General features: G+C 36.0%; 1 protein-coding gene across 2 annotated transcripts in view; it reads left to right on the plus strand.

Annotated features, from left to right (window-relative positions):
- LOC145673477 (uncharacterized) overlaps positions 1–20872 on the plus strand; it is a 493254-nt gene that overhangs the window by 443807 nt on the left and 28575 nt on the right. For both annotated transcript variants that reach the window (XM_081743210.1, XM_081743209.1), the window contains exons 5-7: positions 1108–1275; positions 6334–6440; positions 20227–20333. In XM_081743210.1, the coding sequence (XP_081599336.1) occupies positions 1108–1275; positions 6334–6440; positions 20227–20333 (382 nt within the window). The remainder of the gene's footprint in view (positions 1–1107; positions 1276–6333; positions 6441–20226; positions 20334–20872) is intronic.

Here is a 20872-nt window from a genome sequence, read left to right on the forward strand (position 1 = left end):
AAATCTAAATTTGAAAGTGATTCCTTGAGTGTTTGTAACTGTTGTTCACCAGAACTTGGCGCCATCCTTTCATATAGCAACTTGCGCGGTACTTCATTCATAGAGTTTCTAAGCAGGGGGTAGGGGGATTCATTCTCGAGATTTAAAAAAAAATCGCATCGTGTTCCAATGTTATTCTGACGAGAGCAAAATTACTTATTCGACATTAGAGTAAAATTCTTCCCCAATTTTTTTATTCCACCCAATTTTTTTCTCGATGGCACAACTTGCGCCATTCATCCCTTTTGCGGGCGGCCCTTCTCTCTTAAAACGAACCAACCTTTCCTTTCATACGGCTACTTGCGCGGTACTTCATTCATCGAGTATCGAAGCAGGGGGTACGGGGTTTCACCCCGGAAAATTTTTGAAAATTAGCTTCTCAAAATCGTGTTTTAATGCTATTCCTACAGTAAAATTGCTAGTTCGAAAGTAGAGTAAAATCCCCCCCAAAATTTTTCTCAATGACGCAGCTTGCGCCATACATCTCCCCTGTGGGCGGCCCTGGGTTGGAGAGCTTTCAAAGAAAAGGAATAGGTCGAGAGAAAGATGAGGTGACATAGTATGAAGAGATCTCAGATGGTTGAGTAATAACTAATAACAACGCTGACAGGTTGAGCTGGCTCAGGGCTCTCTAACTCTGGCATTTTGCTTGTGTGGCTTTTAACTAGAGGATTCTTAAATCATAGTTAGTTAGTCAATGAAGGTCGCTTAAATACACATAGCGCAAAGAGTAGTTACAGCACAGGTATTTACAATACGTTCATTTTGTATAAATTATGTTGCGTAGTTTTTTATGTTGTATAAGCAATGAGCCTGTTTAGTTGCTAATGTTTAACGAGTGCCGCATAATTCACTGTACCCAGAAAATGCAATAATCAATGGGATTATGTGGTTAAAATAGCGAAACATTACATATTTCACTCACTGAACATAAAATTTAGTCGGAAACAACGGACTCTAATGTGATAAGTAGTGGATGTCTGAGAAAAATCTCGTTTGGTGGCGATTATTACTTCCCAAAGTCCTTGGATATTGACATATTAAATAGTTTTCTTTCTTTTTTACCAGGAGAGCAATTCGTAAACGATGAAAACACCTATTTGTTCGCCCATTCATTGGAAAGAGAGCAGAAATATCTTATTCCAAACACAAATAGCTTTCACGTCCATTTTGAGGCTAAGAAACACGAGTTTCCCAGTCAACGAAAGGGATTCAACATCAGCTATGAAATGACAGGTACGGATTCAAAGGGTGATAGCAAAATCAGGCAAGTCTAAAAATACTAAATAAAAGAATACAATCGGTCTATTTTCCACCAAAACATCAGTATTTAAAAATTAATTTCAGTAGAACAAAATCTGTTTTGAAGAAACCGTTTATCTGATTATTCATACTTCGATTCATAGAAACATAATTATAATAATTATTGTTATTATTATTATTTCTGTGTGAAAGTTTGGACAGGTAATGCAGGTGGATCATCTACAAAATGTAAAAGTTCAGTTTAATTGACCTAGGTTTAAGATATTAATTAATAGTAAAGAACATTTTATTTTAAGGTCAAGGATTAGAATATGATTAGCATACGACTACAAAACACAATTCTGCTTAGACGCTCCATAATCTCGGTGTTCTATGGACGCATAGCTCCATTGAAGTTAAAGAAATAAAATAAAATACCTAAAAGGTTCATGGTTCTCCTTTTCAAATATTATTCAATGCCCATTCACTGGCCATTTCCCGTCCAACTGAAAGGAAAACAGGATAGTAAAGATACCAAAACATGACAAGGATGTAGACTATCTTCACAATAATCGATATTCAATATCCTATCATCCATGATTAAAACCATCGAATGTTTCTTACAGCACAATATTCTATACCATCTATAGGATTACTGCATCATTGCGCCCAGGTAGGCACACACACACTAGGAGTTTATCTTTACGTGAAAAAAGCATTCAGCATGATGTGGCGAGCCCATCTAATATACATATAAAATGCTCCAGAAACAATTTCCAACTGCTGTAATCTACTTGGTTCAGTCCTTCCTGATACGACGAATGTTCAGAGTTACAATCAAATTCTGAAAACATTGATTAGGAGAATTAAAATCAATTCTACAATTAATTTTGCAAGTATAAGATAGAGGGTCCAAATTTTGTCCCCTAATCACGTTTTCTTACGTGAAAACTACTTGAAATTTGTCAAGTGAGCCAAACTTTTACATTATCTGTGCTAACTATTCCTTCGCCTGGAAACCATAATGAATTGACTGTATCAAAGTTGTTTTCACTTTTAAAATGTAATTTCAAAAGTATCAATTGTTCAGCAAAAACAAAAAATATCCCAATTTCGTTTCCCATGAAAATCAAAACAGAAGTGAAACATTTAGTGGTTGTTATTTAACTGACAATTTTATTTATATTAATAAAGGAAGATATTCACAAGGAACGTACATGAATGTGTCATCCGAACATCCGAATCAAACCTAGTCCATTCGATAAACATAACAAAGATATGTTCATGCACAAAAAATTAGGTGCCATGGACAACGAAGTAAGTCCCCGGGGCCCATTAACCCTGTTAGTATAAAGAAAATCTTAGACTCTCAGTCAGGGAGTAATCTACACCCCCCAACACCCCCTAACACCCCTCCAAATTTCTTTACACACACCCCTGGATGGAAAAGGAATACTCCCCCAAATCCAATTATATCAATCAGTATCATATAGGTTATTTATTACATCAAGTTAGAAAAAGGTTTAGCTTTTAGGAAAGAAGGAAATATTTTTACTTATTTATTTCACTTCAAAATACGAAGCGACTTCGTTCTCATAAACGGCTTCGAGAAACACACGACCTCATTGTTTTTGGGCAGTGTTTTGATCGAAACAATTGACAAAGCAGACCGCTGATACCTACCCTTCTGGGCTCCGCGGTCGTTTCCGAGAAAAGAGATTGATGGACAGATGCAGGTGACTGAAATTGGCAACGTCTTGAGCGGTCATTAACCTACCTCCTCCTCAATAAGGAAAAGTGTGACAATATAGTAATAAGCCTATACCAGATTCAGTTGGTAAGTGCTACTCTGCAACAGGCTCGCAACCAGAGGGGGGATAGGGAGACCTCAATACAAAATGCACAATTTAGATATTTGTAAGAGAATTTTTAATGACTTGGCCCCTCCTAACATATTCATGGCCCCCCAAAGCTCTGTGGCTGGTTTCGAGCCTGCTCTGCAAGTGGTGGTGTATCAACGGACGGACGTTAGAAGGGTGTAGTCAAAACGCTGTTAGAAATGAAGAGATAGATCGAAGTAAGAATTATATATATTTTGGACTGAGTCTAGTTTTATGCAGGAACGCATTTGGTGCTAGTTTAATTTTTTGTAAAGTATGTTTTTATTCACGTAAATTCATTGAGCGGAACAGGGATCATAGCGAGTCACTTTTTTAAAACTAAATTTTACTTTTTTTCAAGTTGGTCACTAAAAGTTACTTTTTTTCAAATTTGTCACTAAAAGTTACTTTTATGATAGGTAAAGTGACTTTTTCGTGTGATTTATGTTTTGCATTGGCAGTTTTCTAAGAAAAATATAAAAACAAATGGAAAAAGGCAAAACCTTGTTACCCATTACTCTTCTGAAAGCTTCAGTACTTGCTGCCACATGTCAAACAGTCTACTTTATTCTCACTTCAATTTTTATTCTTTCTAAAGCACAGTGGATGGTTTGTGGATGCTTAAGCTCTCAAGGTGGGGTTGAGAACCCTTCTGTGTCTATTTTTTCTTCTATCTTAATAATCTTTTAGTTTTCTCTCGTAATAGTTTAGTTTTCTCGCTCCGTTCAACGTTGTGTGAGTGTGTTTGTGTGGTTCATCATGTTCGTATTGTGTTATGCTTCTTCTATGTTCTTCTTAAGAGTAGGTGATGGATTTGAATATTTCACGTTTCTGAGAACTCTATATGCGAAGTTAAATATAATGTCTAGGATGAAGAAATTCAGAAATAGGCCAGAACTGGTTCCACTTACTCAGAAGCTTTTTACATCTGCTAAGTCTGCTTACCGTAACTACAAAGCATACTTTGAAAACCTAAGAGAGGAGGAAGCTCAAAAAGAAAGTAAAGAAGAAACAAAACAACAAACGAAGAGAGAGGTGATGGAGAAATTGACAAAGGAAAAAAGGAGCATGATGAGATTTTGGTCTCTTTTTCGTGTGCTTTTGGCCATTTTTGGTCACTTTTCACCTATTTACAAGAGACCAGATCACTATGAACCTTGAGATTATTAAAATTAGGGTATATTGAAGAAGACAAAACAGAAAGATACAAAATATTTGTAAATTGAAAAAACAGGATTTCTGGAAAACAACTAAATCAATGAATAATTTTCTTATGAAAGATATTCAGAATCAATAACGTAGCCAGGAAGGGGCAGGAACGGAGATTAAGAGATCAAGTAATATTACAACAATTAACGTTAACAACAGGGTTAGAATATTAAAATAATGAAATTGGAAGTATGTACAGTATTAATTACTAAACGAATGTGATTTCTGCATGGAACGAGGGAAATTTTTCCCAATTAATATTTTGGAAAAAAAATCACCCATAAAACTTGCTGGGGGTGAAAAAATTGAAATAATAGCAGAATTTTGGAAAATAATTACAATAATTCGTATGTAATCAATTCGCATGTAATTACTGGGTAAAATAGTGGAGGTTAATTCCTAATACAGTGAAACCTCTCTTAACGGGCATCTCTCAATAGTAGACATCTTCATAAGAGGACAAACTTTCTTATTCTTGCATACCATAAATATGTGTGGTGTGGTATTATGAGAGAGAACCCTTCCTTTTAGGGACACCTCTCATTTACGGACAAATAATCGGTTCTACCGATGTCCGTTTTGAGAGGTTTCATTGTATTACTTAGTTTAATAATAATAATAAATGCTCAAATGTGTGAACTTACTTTATTGAACCTACCACTGCGAAGAGCTGATATTATTATTATTATTATTATTATTATTATTATTATTATTATTATTATTATTATTATTATTATTATTATTAATAGTAGTAGTAGTAGTAGTAGTAGTAGTAGTAGTAGTAGTAGTAGTAGTAGTAGTAATAGTAGTAGTATTGCAATAGTTGCGTAACAAAATATACTGTTTTCTTGTTTCAGTTTGTTTTAAAATTTTATCACTATTCTGAGAGCACACCCCCCCCCTTTTATTTTGAACAACCCCCCAAGTAAAAATTTCTGGCGTACTTACTGCTCTCAGTGAAATAGCTATTGTATCAACACTGTTCATCGGAAAGTCATGGTTTACGATAGCTCATTCTCTTCAGCATGAAACAAGCTTTCCAGAAATGCTATGTGATTGGCGCCCATAACGTACTTGGACAGGCAAAACTGGGATAACGTCGGGAAAATTCCTTCCAAAAATCACACCTATCAACTTTGGCCCCCTTTGGAATGGCCTCGGGTAAAACACACAACTCAAATGTATCTCGAAAAATACTATAGAGGTTAATAAATGAGTGTACCAAGTTTCGTTTTGATAGAAGGAATAGGTATAAAGGGAAACATTATATACCAACACGTTCTGTACATACAAAGGTGTAGTTTACAGCACCTTATTTTTAGTTTAATTATTTGATGTCACAAATCACCTCGATTTCTTCAATATACTGCTAATCAACTCACTACATGAATCACCGACTATGCGTCATTAAAAAGTGGATGCAAGAGCAAGATTGTTTCCTTGCGCCTTTCTGTTTCTCATTAAAAGTAATTTCTAAAACTTATCTATATACTTACATAATGACATGAACTCTGAAGTATACTGGTAAACTTACTCAGTATTTCTTACTTTGTAGTTTAAGAGACACGAGAAATCTGCTTTCTTCACGTGGTACTTTCTACGACATGTTCAAAACTCAAACTTTAATCCTACCTGAACTGACGTGATCTCTTCAGTCACAGGGTAAATGATTGTGCTTTAGACGAAATGAAGAAACATCCCGATTGTAATTCACTAGAGACTAAGAAACTACCTATCGCAGGGTGTATGGTATCAGATTCCCTACGCATGAATAGCTTGCAAACAAAGATAAAATGTCAGTATTGTAGTTGCACAAAATATCTATCAATTTTGCCAACATGCCGTAGAAATAACTCAAATTAAATTCATGTCTAACGTTCAAGTGCCATTAAAATATCTGGAATATTTTGAAACTTCGTTTCATATTTGGAATACAACGAATAATCTTATTTCTGTCTTGCAGGTACTTTAACAACAACTGAAGCACCCACGTCTCCTCCTACTACACCTCCTCCATCAACTGCGGCAGACACCATTAAAGTCTATCTGAAAGGAAAATCCGATCAGGAGGTAACTTTAGTTTTTAGAGTCGCCAAATGCAAATTCCATTTTATCAGTCTCATTTTTTAACTGAGTTCTGATTTTGAAACCGTTTATACAAAAGCATTTACTTGAACACATATGGAATTGGTCACACTTTTTGGCATACTATGTTGCCATATATTAATTTATCCTACAGAGTGGTGTCAAAGACAGAGTTTGCTCACTTACTAACCAGCCCGAAAATCATAAGAGTTATATGAAATAGACTCCCACAAAAATTTTAAGAAAACTTCAGTGTCTCAATGGTTGAATAATATGAAAGTCTGGTGGTTAGCCAGACTGCAGGGAATGTTAAATCTTATGTACGTTTAAACTATTTCTAGCAACTACTACAGCAGTAGTCTCACTAACAGCAGGGTGCGAATTGGCGGGGGGATGCCAGGGATTTCCCCCCCTGACGAAAATCTTTCCCACCCTGGAGAAGAAAAATTTTATCCCTGGCAGGGATAACTTTTTCCTCCTCTGGAGTATTTTTAAATGGACATAAAGATAAGATAGAAAAAGGGAAAAATTCTTACTTTCCGTAACTAACCTAAATATTACTTGAGTGAAAATTTATGAAAGATCTCACATGTCAACTGTTTTGTACTTGTTAGTATATATATATATATATATATATATATATATATATATATATATATATATATATATATATGATATATATATGATATATGTATATGTGTGTGTGTGTGTGTGAGAGAGAGAGAGAGAGGACTGGGTGCGCATATGGGTGAAATTCATCCCCCCCTGGGAAAATTTTTCAATTCGCACACTGACTAATATATACAGTGTATGGTGAACAAGGAGATTAATTATAGAGAAACGTACCACAATTTTACAGCATATACACAACGGACAACTAATTTACAGGCAGAAAAGTACTTATCAGTGTGCACAATTAATTCAACGCAATGGCTCTGTGTTATTTGAGTTGTGTTAAATTTTCCTATATACCTGATGCTACTCCGACTCCATTATACATTAGAGTAAATTGTTAAAATGGCAACGGTTATGTCAACTTTCTGACATGTGACTGGTAGTATGAAGTTATTTTATTAACATACCATTCGTGTTGTTTTGTATACGGTTGCTAAACAATTACGTTTACGAATACACTTTCTTCCTTATTAAAGGGAACTGACTTATGAGAAATAATAAAGTATGAAGCATAATTTTTTATAAATGGTTACGAGGAACGAACTATAGTCGAAGAGTAAGAGGAACATCAATATTTTAATGTTGCAATTTGGCAATCTTGCTTCCTAAATGAAAGAATAGCATCGTAAGATGGCTAGTAAAGCAGTCAAATGCAGCTTCAAATATTCTTGGATTAGTCATATTTTGAATAGTCTTCATGGCGTGAAATGCACCTAAAATAAGTGTAATAAAATCGAAAACAGATGGTTGCACTTCTTTTAATGTAAATTTTGTCAGAAAATTTATAAACTCACAAAACTATTTCCATGATGGATTACAGAAAATATAATGCATTGTTTGTTATCTATACATAGAAAAATGAAAGTGTTTATGTTTGTGACTTCGCACCGCTTGAACTACCCGACCGTTCTCGATCAAATTTTCAACATGGCTGAGGTTCAGACCTGGGAGTGTTTTTATCATTTCACTTTGATGGTGTAACTTAGGGGATAAGGAACTATATAAAAATGTTCGAAAATAACCAATATTAGTATCGAATCCATAGTTTTCGGGGTCGCTGAGATGAAGTGTGAAACTTCTGATGACGTTTAAGTCCAAATTCAGCCCACAATAGTAATATTCAATTTTTATTATCATTTTTACCACATACTTGACATAAGGAGTTGTGCATTTCAAGTTTTTATTTCAATGCATCGAAGCGTAATCAACGCTAGTTTGGTATAAATGTCAAATCTACTGCGTAAAATTTTGCTCATAGCTCAAAATAAAAACGAATACATATTCTGAAAGTCAGTGACTTAGATATTTATTACATATGCACACTAGAAACTGCAGTATAGACGTATCTGTCTGATACACTGGATTTTGAAGAGGCTGTAATACCTATGCTAAGTCATTGTTCATAGCAAATAAAAAGTTTGACTGATGACTGACAAATAATACTGTTATCAATATTAATACCTCAATGCCTCGCGTTTACCATGAGAGGCAAGATGTTACTAACAGCACAGGTATATTGAAAATACATCGTGGAGCTCTTCGTATTGTCACAATCTTTCATTCATTCACCTCGTTCTCCAACAGTGCCGCAGTATTATTTTTACACTACAAGACTAACACCGGCTAAGCCAAACCGGAAACAGCGGACCTTTGGCGGAGAAGTAATCAGGGACTCACTGGCCTCTGTTAAAATTCCATTGTATTACCATTGCCATTGTCTGCTGTGTAAGAGGGGATGCCATTTATTAAAAATTTGCTCCGACGCACTTTTAACCCTTAATAGGGCGCATAAGGAAAAGTTACGTAATAGGGCGCGTGGCGTACAAAGTACCACATACACTCATTTGGTCTCTAAAGTCATATTTACTGTAATTTTTCAGTCCTAAGTTGTTTTTTAAACAATTTATATGTTAAAAACTTTCAAACTTGACAAATTTTTAAACAAAATTTATTTAAACATCATTTTAAGCAGTTACAGGTAAAAAAAAAACTAAAAGTTGGGAAAACGACTTTATTACAAGAAATGAATATAAAATGGAACGTTTGACTGATATTGTGGAACGAAAGTACTCAATTCCTAGTCCATCGTTTGCCCGTAGATCTTCCATACGTGTATGCGAGGACCGCAGCACACCGGCAAGAAATAACAAGCCCATAACAGCATGGATTTCTAATCGGTTATAGTGCGTCCAGTAAGAGAACGTCTCTGACAGCTCGCAGTGACATTGCCACTACTCGCGTGTCAAGGGTTTTTTTCGGTGCCACTGTAGTGGCAATTTAATTAATGGTATAAGACAGAGTGATCGTGGTTGGTAACACTGGTATCAAAGTAGGGGCTACAATGTCCCACCGCATGTAGTAACAAACGTCAGAGACCATCTCTTGTTGGCCGTGCTATAGTCTCTTTAGCGCCCCTTTCAAGAGCATAATTTGCTCTATTTGTCCGTATCCAAACATTGGTGTACTCAACAATTTCGTCAATGAGCGAGTCAGGGAAAAGTAGCTTCCAAGTTTCGTATGGAGTTTTCGTTGCCAAAGCTAGGAAGACGCACTCCTATTCTTTCCGCTCGAATAATATTTTGTCTTCGAACTCTTCCACGTAAATTAGCATCGTTCATGTGAGCATTCCATTCAGTTTCCTTGTCTTTTCCAATTAACACATTCCGGTTTACTGTTCCATCACTATCATCTTCTATTGCAGTTTCTTCATTAGCAGACGTTTCTGACTCCGTATCGTGATCACTGTGTTCTAATTCATCTTCGGACTGATGAGATCCTTCCCCTTCGATGACATCTTCTTGCTCAGGTTCATTAGTGATGGGCCGAATCGAATACAGCGAATTCGATTCATTCGATTCACTCAAGAATTCGGATACCTCGAGTACTACGGAAAAGAATTCGAATTCTTTTTGTATTCGCTTTTGTTACTTTGTGCTGTACTCGTTTTTTCACAATTTATTTTCGAAAAAAAAGTGTTGTTTAATATTCCGTACCACGCTAAATCTCCATCATGAGAATATAACAAATAGCAAAGAATTACACATTTCTCTCTCTTCCATTTCCTTGCCTCCAGCCCGAGAAAGCAACAGACTTCCGCTGCTAACGTTGACTACAATCACAATGCGAAAGCTGCAAAGCAGACAGAAGACTCGGATACTGTAGTATTCGAATTCACCTGCAGTGTTACCAATTCAGTCATATTTTAGGTTATCTATTTTACCCTACATCTTAGTCCAGCTACAAGAAATGATGACTTTTATTCTTTTACAGGGTTTCTAGACCTCATTTTTTTCTGAATATAAAAGCGAAAGAAACGATCCCTAACATACAATAGCAAATAATTATTGACTTTCGCTTTAATTTTTTCTTCCCTTCTTTTTTTTTCTTGCAGCTATCGTTGGCAATATTGTTCCCGCTGCGCCTGCGCAAGAGTGCTTGAATCGAATACACCGAATACACTAGGCCTGGCCGTACTCCATGCAGAAGAAAGAAAGCGATAAACAAATAAACAAAACGTTATACACATACCCATTGCTCCTTGCCCTTCCTCTTATATAGTAATTTGCCGACTCGTACCTGTCTGTATTTTATACAAATTCATTAATTTTTAGCCTGAGAACAGCTCTTTGTTTGGACAGACAGGGATAATATAAGCATGATTGGAGCAACTGTGCTGACATTCCGTAACAATAAAAGCGTTTATAAAATGTGTGAAGATTTACGACTTAAATTATTTCATTTTTATTTATACGTTTAAGATTTTTTTTATCAAGTTCACAAAAATTGCTGAAAAAATCAAATTATGTACAGGCACATAGTCAGTTAAAAGAGTAGGTGGACTGCCTCCCCTTAAATTTTCTTAGCCCCTTAAAAATCTATCTTTTCATGTGTAAATAGGAGGTATAAAAATCGTGATATTTATTATGTGGTTGGCGATATGATCAGAAGTAATGAGTTGCCATGGCTCAGACGGTAGCGCATCTTACGAATCAGGTCCAGATTCATATCCCGGCCAGGATACTACAGACTTTCTCGCATTGTTCCTATGCCTGGCGCTCTGAGATGCATTCAACCTTCTATCAAATTGAGTGCCAGCGTCGCGCCGTCGTCTTGGTATTCCTGGGCACCTTCGGAAGATAAAGGTGGTCTACCGTGAGATTGATCATCCCACCTCACTTCGTACCGTAGGTCGAGAATATATTAGGCGTGTGCTAGTTGCACAGTTGATATCTTCTATTTATCTCACATGCCTACTAATCCAATATTTGTGAAACCAAATAACCATTGTCATGCACCCATTTCTTCTCTGAAGGCCTGTTAATGAATGAAGGAATAATTCTTTTTTTCTCTCAACACAAAATTTTCTTTTTTCTATTAACCATAAGAAACGAAAGAATGTAACCTGTCTTGAACTAACCACACTTCACTCGCTACCACTTGCTCAGCATTAATTCGCGTAAAAAGAAAAAGAGGAAAGAAATATAACCAAGATGTTTATGGAGAAATAGGAAAAGAGCGTCAAATTCTCTCTTCACTTCAAAATACTTACTTACTATCAAAGCAATCTGGTTCTGTATTGCCCTGCAAAAGTACATTTACATGCCTTCACGGATACGGAAACTGTATTTGAAATGTTTCCACTTTATCTCAAAATGCGCGAATGATTCATTTTTACTCACAACTGCACCTTAATCGATCTTTTACTTAATTTAAGATTATCAGGGATTCTGCCAGACCTCCCTAATTGTGGAGTGTCACTCCTTCAAATCAACTTTCTTTTCAAATTTAAATCGTCGAGCAGACACTTCAACTTTAAAACTGTTTCTGTTGAAATATTTTACTAAGATTGCAAAACTCTACTTCGGATTTACAATCCCCCCTTCCCCTCCCAAAACAAAATCTTAACTGCGTGCACCATTGAAAACATACGTGCTGCTGCAACACAACCTAGATTTCAGAAATCTAGGTGGTGTTGGCTGGTCCCGTGAAAGCGTCTTTCGTCGTTATCGGAGAATACCGGTATAAGAATGCTAGCCCGACCATGCTGAGAGATTTCCCTGAGTCACACTAGGTGAATGTTGAGTGGTACATTAAAATAAGGCAATGATCGTAATTTCTGTCCCCGGAGCGACGTTAATTCTGAGATAACTGAGAAGTTGCAAAGTTTATATTGCTCGGAATTTTCATTGATTTCCATTAAATGTAATGCATTTATAATCAATCCGGTTTATTTTTTCCAAAGAGATATAATCATTTAAGTTGCTCGTATTTGCAAAATTTTACTATGCTACTACTCAATTCATGTAAATGTTGTAAAATAATATTAATTCGCATTAATTACTAATAACATACCCTCTAATATTCTAGGAAGGTATATGCAAGAAGAAAGCATTTTTCCATTTGTAATTCGTAATATATAAAATTGGTTGCAAAGTTGATGTCAAGCTCGTACTAATGTCCAAAGGACAAGTCGCGAGACTGCATTACAGTGTTGAAGTCATTCATGTTTAAGGGGGGCCTGAGCCCCCTAGACTATATATGTGCCCGCCCTAGAATATCTATACATATGCATTGAAATATTTGCTTTTTCTGTTTATTTTTCTCGGAAATAAAGTCTTAAAAACAAAGTTTATTGTTTTTATCTCTGTATATACAAGAGTGCAGGTGGAGCATCGAGCCCGGTTCCTCAGTGTTCACCTAGCTTAATTTTCCTTGGTCAGTGGAGCTTAGTTTATCCATTTTTCCAGCGTTCGTGTATGATGTGTGCCAAAAAGGTCAAATTGAGAGGGGGTTTGTTCCCCCTTTGTGGCGGTCGGGTACAAATCTCATTTCTCCCCCCCCCTAAAAACACATTTTAAATCTGATTATTGGGAGGCATGTACCACACCCCGAAGGACATCACTCGGGATTTGCGCCAGTGTGATTATCTCACAAAGACTCGTACTGCTGCCTTTCTCATCCCTATTCCAGGAAGAGTAATCGCCGAAGGACATAATCTATCAGACGTGACGGTCTGACGCCGAAGTTACAGGCTTTGGTAACGAATTTTTTTTTTTTTTTTTTTTTAATGCGGAGAATATGATAACAAAGATGTTAATTTTGCTATTTTTATAACAATGTAACTAAATGGAACTTAATGTATAGGATAGTTTTAAATTGGCATAAATGATTTCAAAATAATGTAAATGACTGTTCTTTCATCTAATTGAAATATAGGTATTTTTATTACGTTTTTCTCCTATCAGTGACACTAGCGTCCAGATGTACTGTCAGCGACAAAGGTTCTTTCCTTTCGGTGAAGTTTCTTTCGTTTATAAGTTTCAAACGAATTTACTAATTTGAGTTTTTTTTTTTTTTTTTTTTTTGTAATTTGCAGAAAATCACGCCATCTCTAATTTAGTGAAAACTGTACTCAAATCATTTCCAAAGCTATTCGCAGAAGGAATTTTTATTTAAGGGAAAGAACTTTTGTCACTGACTGTAGATCTCGAAGCATTCACTTCAAGCATGGTGTTTTGCCACTTGTATTCGATTCACCTTACGGTAGGCCTATTACAAATTAAGTATTTAAAAATATTTATTTATTTATTTAATTTACCTTTTCCACATTCTCGTTTAGCTACAAGTATTCTTTATTCTTTCGCAGTGATTGATCTAGTCCTTTTTTTATTGAGAAATTAAATTAAAGAACTATTCTTGGCTTAATACTTTCTCTCTTGTAATTTATCTATCGTTGGTAATATTGTTGTCGTTGCGCCTGTGCAACACTGCGAATTCGGGTAAAGAATTCGCTTCTTGAATCGAATATACCGAATACACTAAGCGCTGTGCCTCAATAATAGCAGAAGTAAAAACTTGGTTTATTCAAGTGTTCCCATCCGCCTTGACCTACTTGTCAACGTCTCCTACTGTTTGCAAAATTATCCCTTATTGTCAAGGCAGCAAGGTTCACTCTCGTGCAGTACAAGAAACAATAGTTCAATATCCAACCAATCCACTTCGCGCGTGAAAGAACCCTCCTGAAATACTCTCTCTGTCTATCCCCATCTCTTTCCGTGAATTCGAATTCACCGAGTTCTTCAGAGTCCAGCTATCCGAGCTTATAGAGGGAAGACGTTGTTTCAACCTCATCTTGTCTTTAATAAATTCAATAAATATTGTTGCACCTACTTTCTAACTATTTAGCCAGTCTCCTGTGAACATTGATAATGAATCGTGAAACAATAATAAACAACTGCGTGTATTTGTACCGAAGCTACCATGAAAACGTTCGAATACAAATAATTTATTACTATTTCTTCAATCATTTCCCCATAAATCCCTTAAGGTGATTATGAATGTGCAATATTAATTGGTCACACACACACACACACACACAATATATATATATATATATATATATATATATATATATATATATATAGACTATATATATAATATGGTGTATTCGTAGTATTCGAATTCGAATTCGATTCGTTTGTACAGTATTCGAATACGTATTCGATTCGCTAAAGAATTCGATTCAGCCCATCACTAAGGTTCATTACTTCTACTATCATCTTCGTTATTTGCAAACAAATGTCTACGCAAAGTCTCTATACCAGGTTCAGCATTTCTTTCTTCTTCTTCGATTTCTTTTTTGACGCTATCAAGTAAAGAAAGCAAACGATTTCTTTCTTCATTTTCCATTGAAGCCAAAATATCTTTACCACAAAATTCTACAAAGTAATAGGTCTATTTACAGATTCAAATTATAATACATTAAAAACACACAACACAAGGCCACATGAAACGCAAAACAAGACGATTTCACTAAAACAAGTACATAAAAAGTTTGTAAAAACAGTGTCGGTGTAAGGCGCGCGGCGTACAAAAGACAACACTGCTTCCTAAAACGCCTAACCTAGCCAGAGCTGAGCGTCAAACGTGTTCTCTCTCTAAGGGTCAGGTAGAGGGGTAGTGGGGGGTAGATAGGGTGGGGGTGAGCGGCGTGGGTGCCGAATTGTGTTTCATACAATACTAAAAGTATTTGCTGCGGAGCTTTGTACACCGTGCGCCCATGCGCCCAGATCTTTCCCAAATCTGGAAACCCTTTTATGAATTTTAAAGCAGTAGTCACAAATGCAAGTGTGTTTATCATACACTTCTAAGAGATTTTATCACATTTTTTGTTATATTTTACGAAAGTTCATTTTAATGTTCATTTGATTAACAGCTCAACTGTTTAGAAATTAGGATATGATCCGAACTTTATGATTGAAAGTTTGAGTGTACGGGGAAGATCCTTATTCATGATTGGTTCCCATATTATTAACTATTGATGGATATATATTGATACAAGCATGACCATCGAAGTTCTATAAAGGTAACCAAGAAAGTTTCGTCGCTTTTTGTGGAGGTCTGTGTTCAATTGGCCCTCACACCGCGACTTGAATGCGAATGGAGATAAGGAGGTCAGTTGTTGGTGTGGGTATATCCAGCATACTACCTGGTTGTAGCAGTTCAGTTACATCGTGAACTTCCGTAAGGATGGAGTGAACATAGGACCTCCACAGAGCGTCATAAAAGCATGTATGGTGTACGAGTTCAAACTGGGGTCAGACCCAGCTGCAGCTTGGCAGAAAATATGCCAGGCCTTTGGTGAGAGTGTCGTGATTACGCGGACAGTGCAGCGGTGGTTTAACAAGTTTAAGGACAGTGACGAAACACTCGAAGACCCACCACGTACCGGAAGGCAAACACATGTACAGAATGAAGATCTTGAGGCAGCAATTGAGGTGAGCAGTGGCCAGACATGCGAGGAACTGGGAGGTACAATTCAATGTGAGTGGAAAAACCATTCGGAAGTACCTCCATCAACTTGGGAAGCACTACAAGTTGGGTCGATTAGTCCCACAAGATTTGACTCTGGCCAGAAGGCAATGTGAGCAGACACCTGTGTTTCTTTGCTGTCTCGCCTGAGGAAGGAACCATTTCTGGACAGCGTGTTGGCATGTGATGAGACGTGAGTCCTGTACGAAGGTCCACGGCGCCGTCATCATTGGTTAGTATCCCATGAACGGTTCTAAAAAAGCCGAAACCTCACTGCACCAGAAGAAAATTCTTCTGTTTGGTGGACTCTCGCGGCATCGTGCATCGAGAACTGCTACCAGCTGGTCAGAGCATTAATGCAAGTGTTTACTGTCAGCAGTTGAACTGTGCTTAAGAAAAACTCAAAACTCTGGAGCCAGCACTTCTGAATCGGAAAGGGGTTCTGTTAAAGGACAACGCTAAGCCACACGTGGCTAGGATGACCCGGGACACCATTCTACGCCTTGAATGGGAAACACTATTGCATCCGTTATACTCCCCGGATATTGCACCGACCAATTATCACCTGTTCCATTCCTTGGACAATCACCTTAGAGGACGCCAGTTCAAATCCCTAATAGAGGTGCAAAATGCACTCGATATCTTCTTCACTTCACGGTCCAACAAATTCGACAGCAATGGAATCCATGGCCCTCCAGAACGTTGGCAGAAGGTAGTCGATGTTGATGGGAACTATCCTTGATCTTCCAGGTACGTCTTAGGTAACATCGATGTTCGACGATGGTGGGTGTAAAAACGACAGAACTTTCTTGGTTACCTTTATAAAAAATCACTCTAAAAATATTTAAGTATACATTATGATCATAAAAAAGAATACGAAAGCATTTGATAAATAATCAAATGATCTCTCTCTCTCTCTCTTTTTCTCTTGTTGTATTTCAAAGTAGATGACCTAATCTAAATAGATCTGGTGCCTTATATCCATGCTTTTTGCCAAACTTTGTACGTCTTCTCTTGGTAGAAAGAGGGAATATTCCTCAAATTAGGTTCGAGAGCAATTTAAGGTAGGCTTCCTCTACAGTACTGTTTTATACTGCCTTCTGGTACACTACTTTCATACGTAATCGGATATTCGCGAGTGTCTCTCCTTTGGCTACAGCCCTGATCATGTATAGAACCTCCAGAAATCATTCAATTCTTCGTTTTAAAAATACTTCATATGCAGGTTTATGCATATCAAATGTTAAGATCATATACAACGTTAGGAAAAACGTATTCACAAAAGTTAGTTCGCTGGAATTTAGCTCGGCCCTTTCCAGCACTGAGTTGATATGAGACGTGTATCTACAGTTTTAGGTAGAAGTTAAACCACTGTAATATGTTCAAATTTCATTGGTGTCCCTCTGGGAACAAAATGCGGGCCCTGCACAACATAGGCGGGCGCGCTAACTACTAGACCAGCAAGTAGGGTTATTCAAAAGAAAGAATTGGGGTTTAAGAAAAAAAATTATCTACACTTTCCTATTTAAGAAGTTTTTAATGAAGAAATTTGCAAAATCTAATAGATAAACATTTATAACAAACATTGATAACACTTAAACGTTGTTAAATATGTTTACAGAACAGAAGATTTTGTAGAACAAAACAATGTTCGAAATATCCTTCTTTGCAGACACGCTAGACGTTCATATGTAATCTGGTTTTATGCCTGACGGGCCAAACTGTTTGTTTAACTACACAAAGTTTACTATTCAGCCATTCCACGAAAAGTAGGAATTTCACGAGGAACGTTGACATGAAATCTGAAGAATAATGCTATCTACACTGGAGTTGATCATCCTTATATTGTATAAAAACAACTTATTTGTGCATTTATTGTACCTCTTTGTTATATATTTGTATCACTAAATAAAACTGTTCGCGCATAGTCAAAGTTTCGTTCAAATATAATGAATTTGGATAGCTTGTATCAATTTAGTGGACGAAGTAAAGTAACATATTCTTGGGAGGAACGAAAGAAGCTCACTTGCATTTTTCAAGAAAGCAATAAATATTGTCAAGGCAGGTACTGTTTTAAACTTATACAGGTTTTGATGTGTAACAACACGATTACAACAAATATTGATTAATTCATATAAAATGGAACATAGGTGTGTTATTTGCACCAAACGTGCGGAGAGTAATGATGAAGACGTAACTAATGCCTCATCTACAATAACTAGTTTATAAATATAATATTTCCTTTTTAAAAGGTGTAACGGAGGTTACATGTCTTGAATTGACACTGACACGATGTAACCTCCGTTACACAAACGAATGATGTAAATTCGTGTACAATCGAAACAATAGATTTCTTAGTCACATTAAACCTTCAGAACGTAATAATAAAGGCACACAAATTAATTCTGCACAAGAATTCTGTGACCATGCTGCCAATTTGTCTAAAACTGTTAATGTGTTTTTTATACTTGATATCTCAAGCTGATGTTGAAGAAACGGCTCGCCTCTTCCTGAACAAACGTTGGATATCATTGGAATACACAACTTCCATCACTTTGAGAAAATGGATGAAAATAATATTTTAATTGGTCTTACCGCAACGTCCAACTTAATCAAATTACATGTTTCTTCGAGATCGACTGAGCAACCAGCCATACAAACACTACCTCAAAGACATTTAAAGTATAGTGATGTTTACACTGATGACGATGATGATAGTAACACATTGTCTAGAATACAAATGAACTATTCTGATGTTCTTGAGCCATCAGTTAAAAAACCTGTATCGGAATTCGAACTCTCAGCACATAATACAAAGCCAGAAACTTAGGTCCTGATTGATTTCAAGTAAAATTGCCTATATATGCAGGCATCTGTCAGACTGAATGTGAAGATGATGAAGTCCTGATGGCATTTCTAAAATTGTGTGGAAGTGACGGTACATTGTTTCAGCTTGATGAACATAATGAAAAGTATGTTAGTTACGAGCAAATAGACAAAATTTTACTTCTGCAAAGCTGTAGATAATAAGAAACAGGATATTGTACAAATTTTCGCATCAATTTGATGTATATGAAAAGTGAATATTTCATTAATATCAACCGATCTTCTAGAAACAAACTTTAAAACTTGATGGAGTATATTTATTTCTGTTAATTATTTTACGCAAGTAACAGTTTCATATGTTTTTCTTCCGTTACGTGAAGTTATTTTGTATCTTATGTTCTATAATAGTTTTTAATACTTTCCAACTTCACTGCACAATATTTTGTATTGCTCTTGAGTGGAAATCATGAGCTTGGTATCAGTTATCAATAGACTGGTTGTCTTATTTGTGCTATGTAATGCACTTTTCTTTACACCCACGATTTTAGTATTACAGAGATCTCGTCTTGCAAGTCTTTGTCTTGCTTGGTATTAGTATTAGACGTTATATATATGTTATAGACTGCCTACAGTTGTATGTATGATACAAATAATTATTGTATTAACATAAACCGATTTATATTACGATATAGTACCTCAGGAGTAGTTCAGTCACTGTTCTCAAATTACTTGTAATCTTCGTTACAAACCACGTTTAACCTCCATTACACAAGAAACATATCAGAAATAAATCAAATATTATTTTTTCTCCTCACAACTGTGCTTTCAGTTCATAGTTTTACCTTTTAATAAACAGAAAAATCGAACGGCAATAGTTTCGGTGCTACAAGAAACCAGAGTTCTGATTGCAAGAGTACAAAGAGTTAAACCTGTTCCCAAAAAATGTAACCTCCGTTACTCAACAAATAACGTTTTTTCTCCATAACGATGTGATATTTCCACATGTATCTTTATAGTTTAAATGGTGGTATGGGTATTTATTGTTTGGTCTATAACAACACGGACAACACAAGTTTTATTTACATAATATATCACTTTGCAGTAGTAAAAGTGTAACCTCCGTTACAAATGGAATGGCTGTATTTCGAATTCGTACGGAGATCATTGAACCCTCTCCCTCTTGGACTCTTTTTATCACACAATAACCTCTACATATTGAACAATGGTTTGCCAATTGGAATCTTAAATATATTAAATTAATTTGAGTAGATTTTCCTCAATTAATTAACTCATAAAAGAGGAATAATGTCATTTGGCCCTTTGTCGATAATTTTAGGTAACGAATAATGTTAGTAATGAAACAAAGAAATGTAAATTTCTAAACCAGATTAATAAATGAATTTTATTTCAAACTCAATTACTTTTAGAATTCTACATGGATTGTTTTTCTTTCTTTCAGTTTTATGAGAAATATTCTGGTCAGTTCAAGAATATGGTGGCAGAAATGTCAACTGTATATTGCAAAACATATCTGAACGACATTATAAATTGGAACTTTGGCATAACGTAAGTAAATACTAACTGTGAAGGTTATGTTTATGAACTATTTTAGGGAAACGCTTATAGCCATTTTTAGCTTATAACAAATGGAAATAATTTCTTTAAACCACATTTTGAGATGTAAAATATGAGCTGCATTAGAATAGAAACAGTGGTGAATCATATTGGCTTCTAAATGTGTTTCTTTATTTGTTTATTTAGAAACTTCGTGTAGACCAGACGGTACAAGGCCGCTTTAGAATTTACAAGAATTTCTGGAAGACATCGATCAAGAAATATCATGTATCATAACTTTCGATTATAGCAAAGCACAACATTTTGCTGTAAAAATTTAGTTTCTCTACATCAGCTGCTAAGTGAATCCAAAATTATTTATGCGACCGAAAACAGTATATGGTAGTTGCCAACTTAGTTTCTGGTCAGCGTAATCTCTCTTGAGGGGTTCCACAAGGTAGTGTTTTAGGGCTTCTTCTTTTCTGTCTTTATGATAATGATTTACCACAATCTCTATAACACTATGAATATCACATGTATGCGGATGATGT

This window comes from Thermobia domestica, chromosome 16, assembly GCF_964235325.1.
Source record: "Thermobia domestica chromosome 16, izTheDome1.hap1.1, whole genome shotgun sequence".
Classification (NCBI taxonomy): domain Eukaryota; kingdom Metazoa; phylum Arthropoda; class Insecta; order Zygentoma; family Lepismatidae; genus Thermobia; species Thermobia domestica.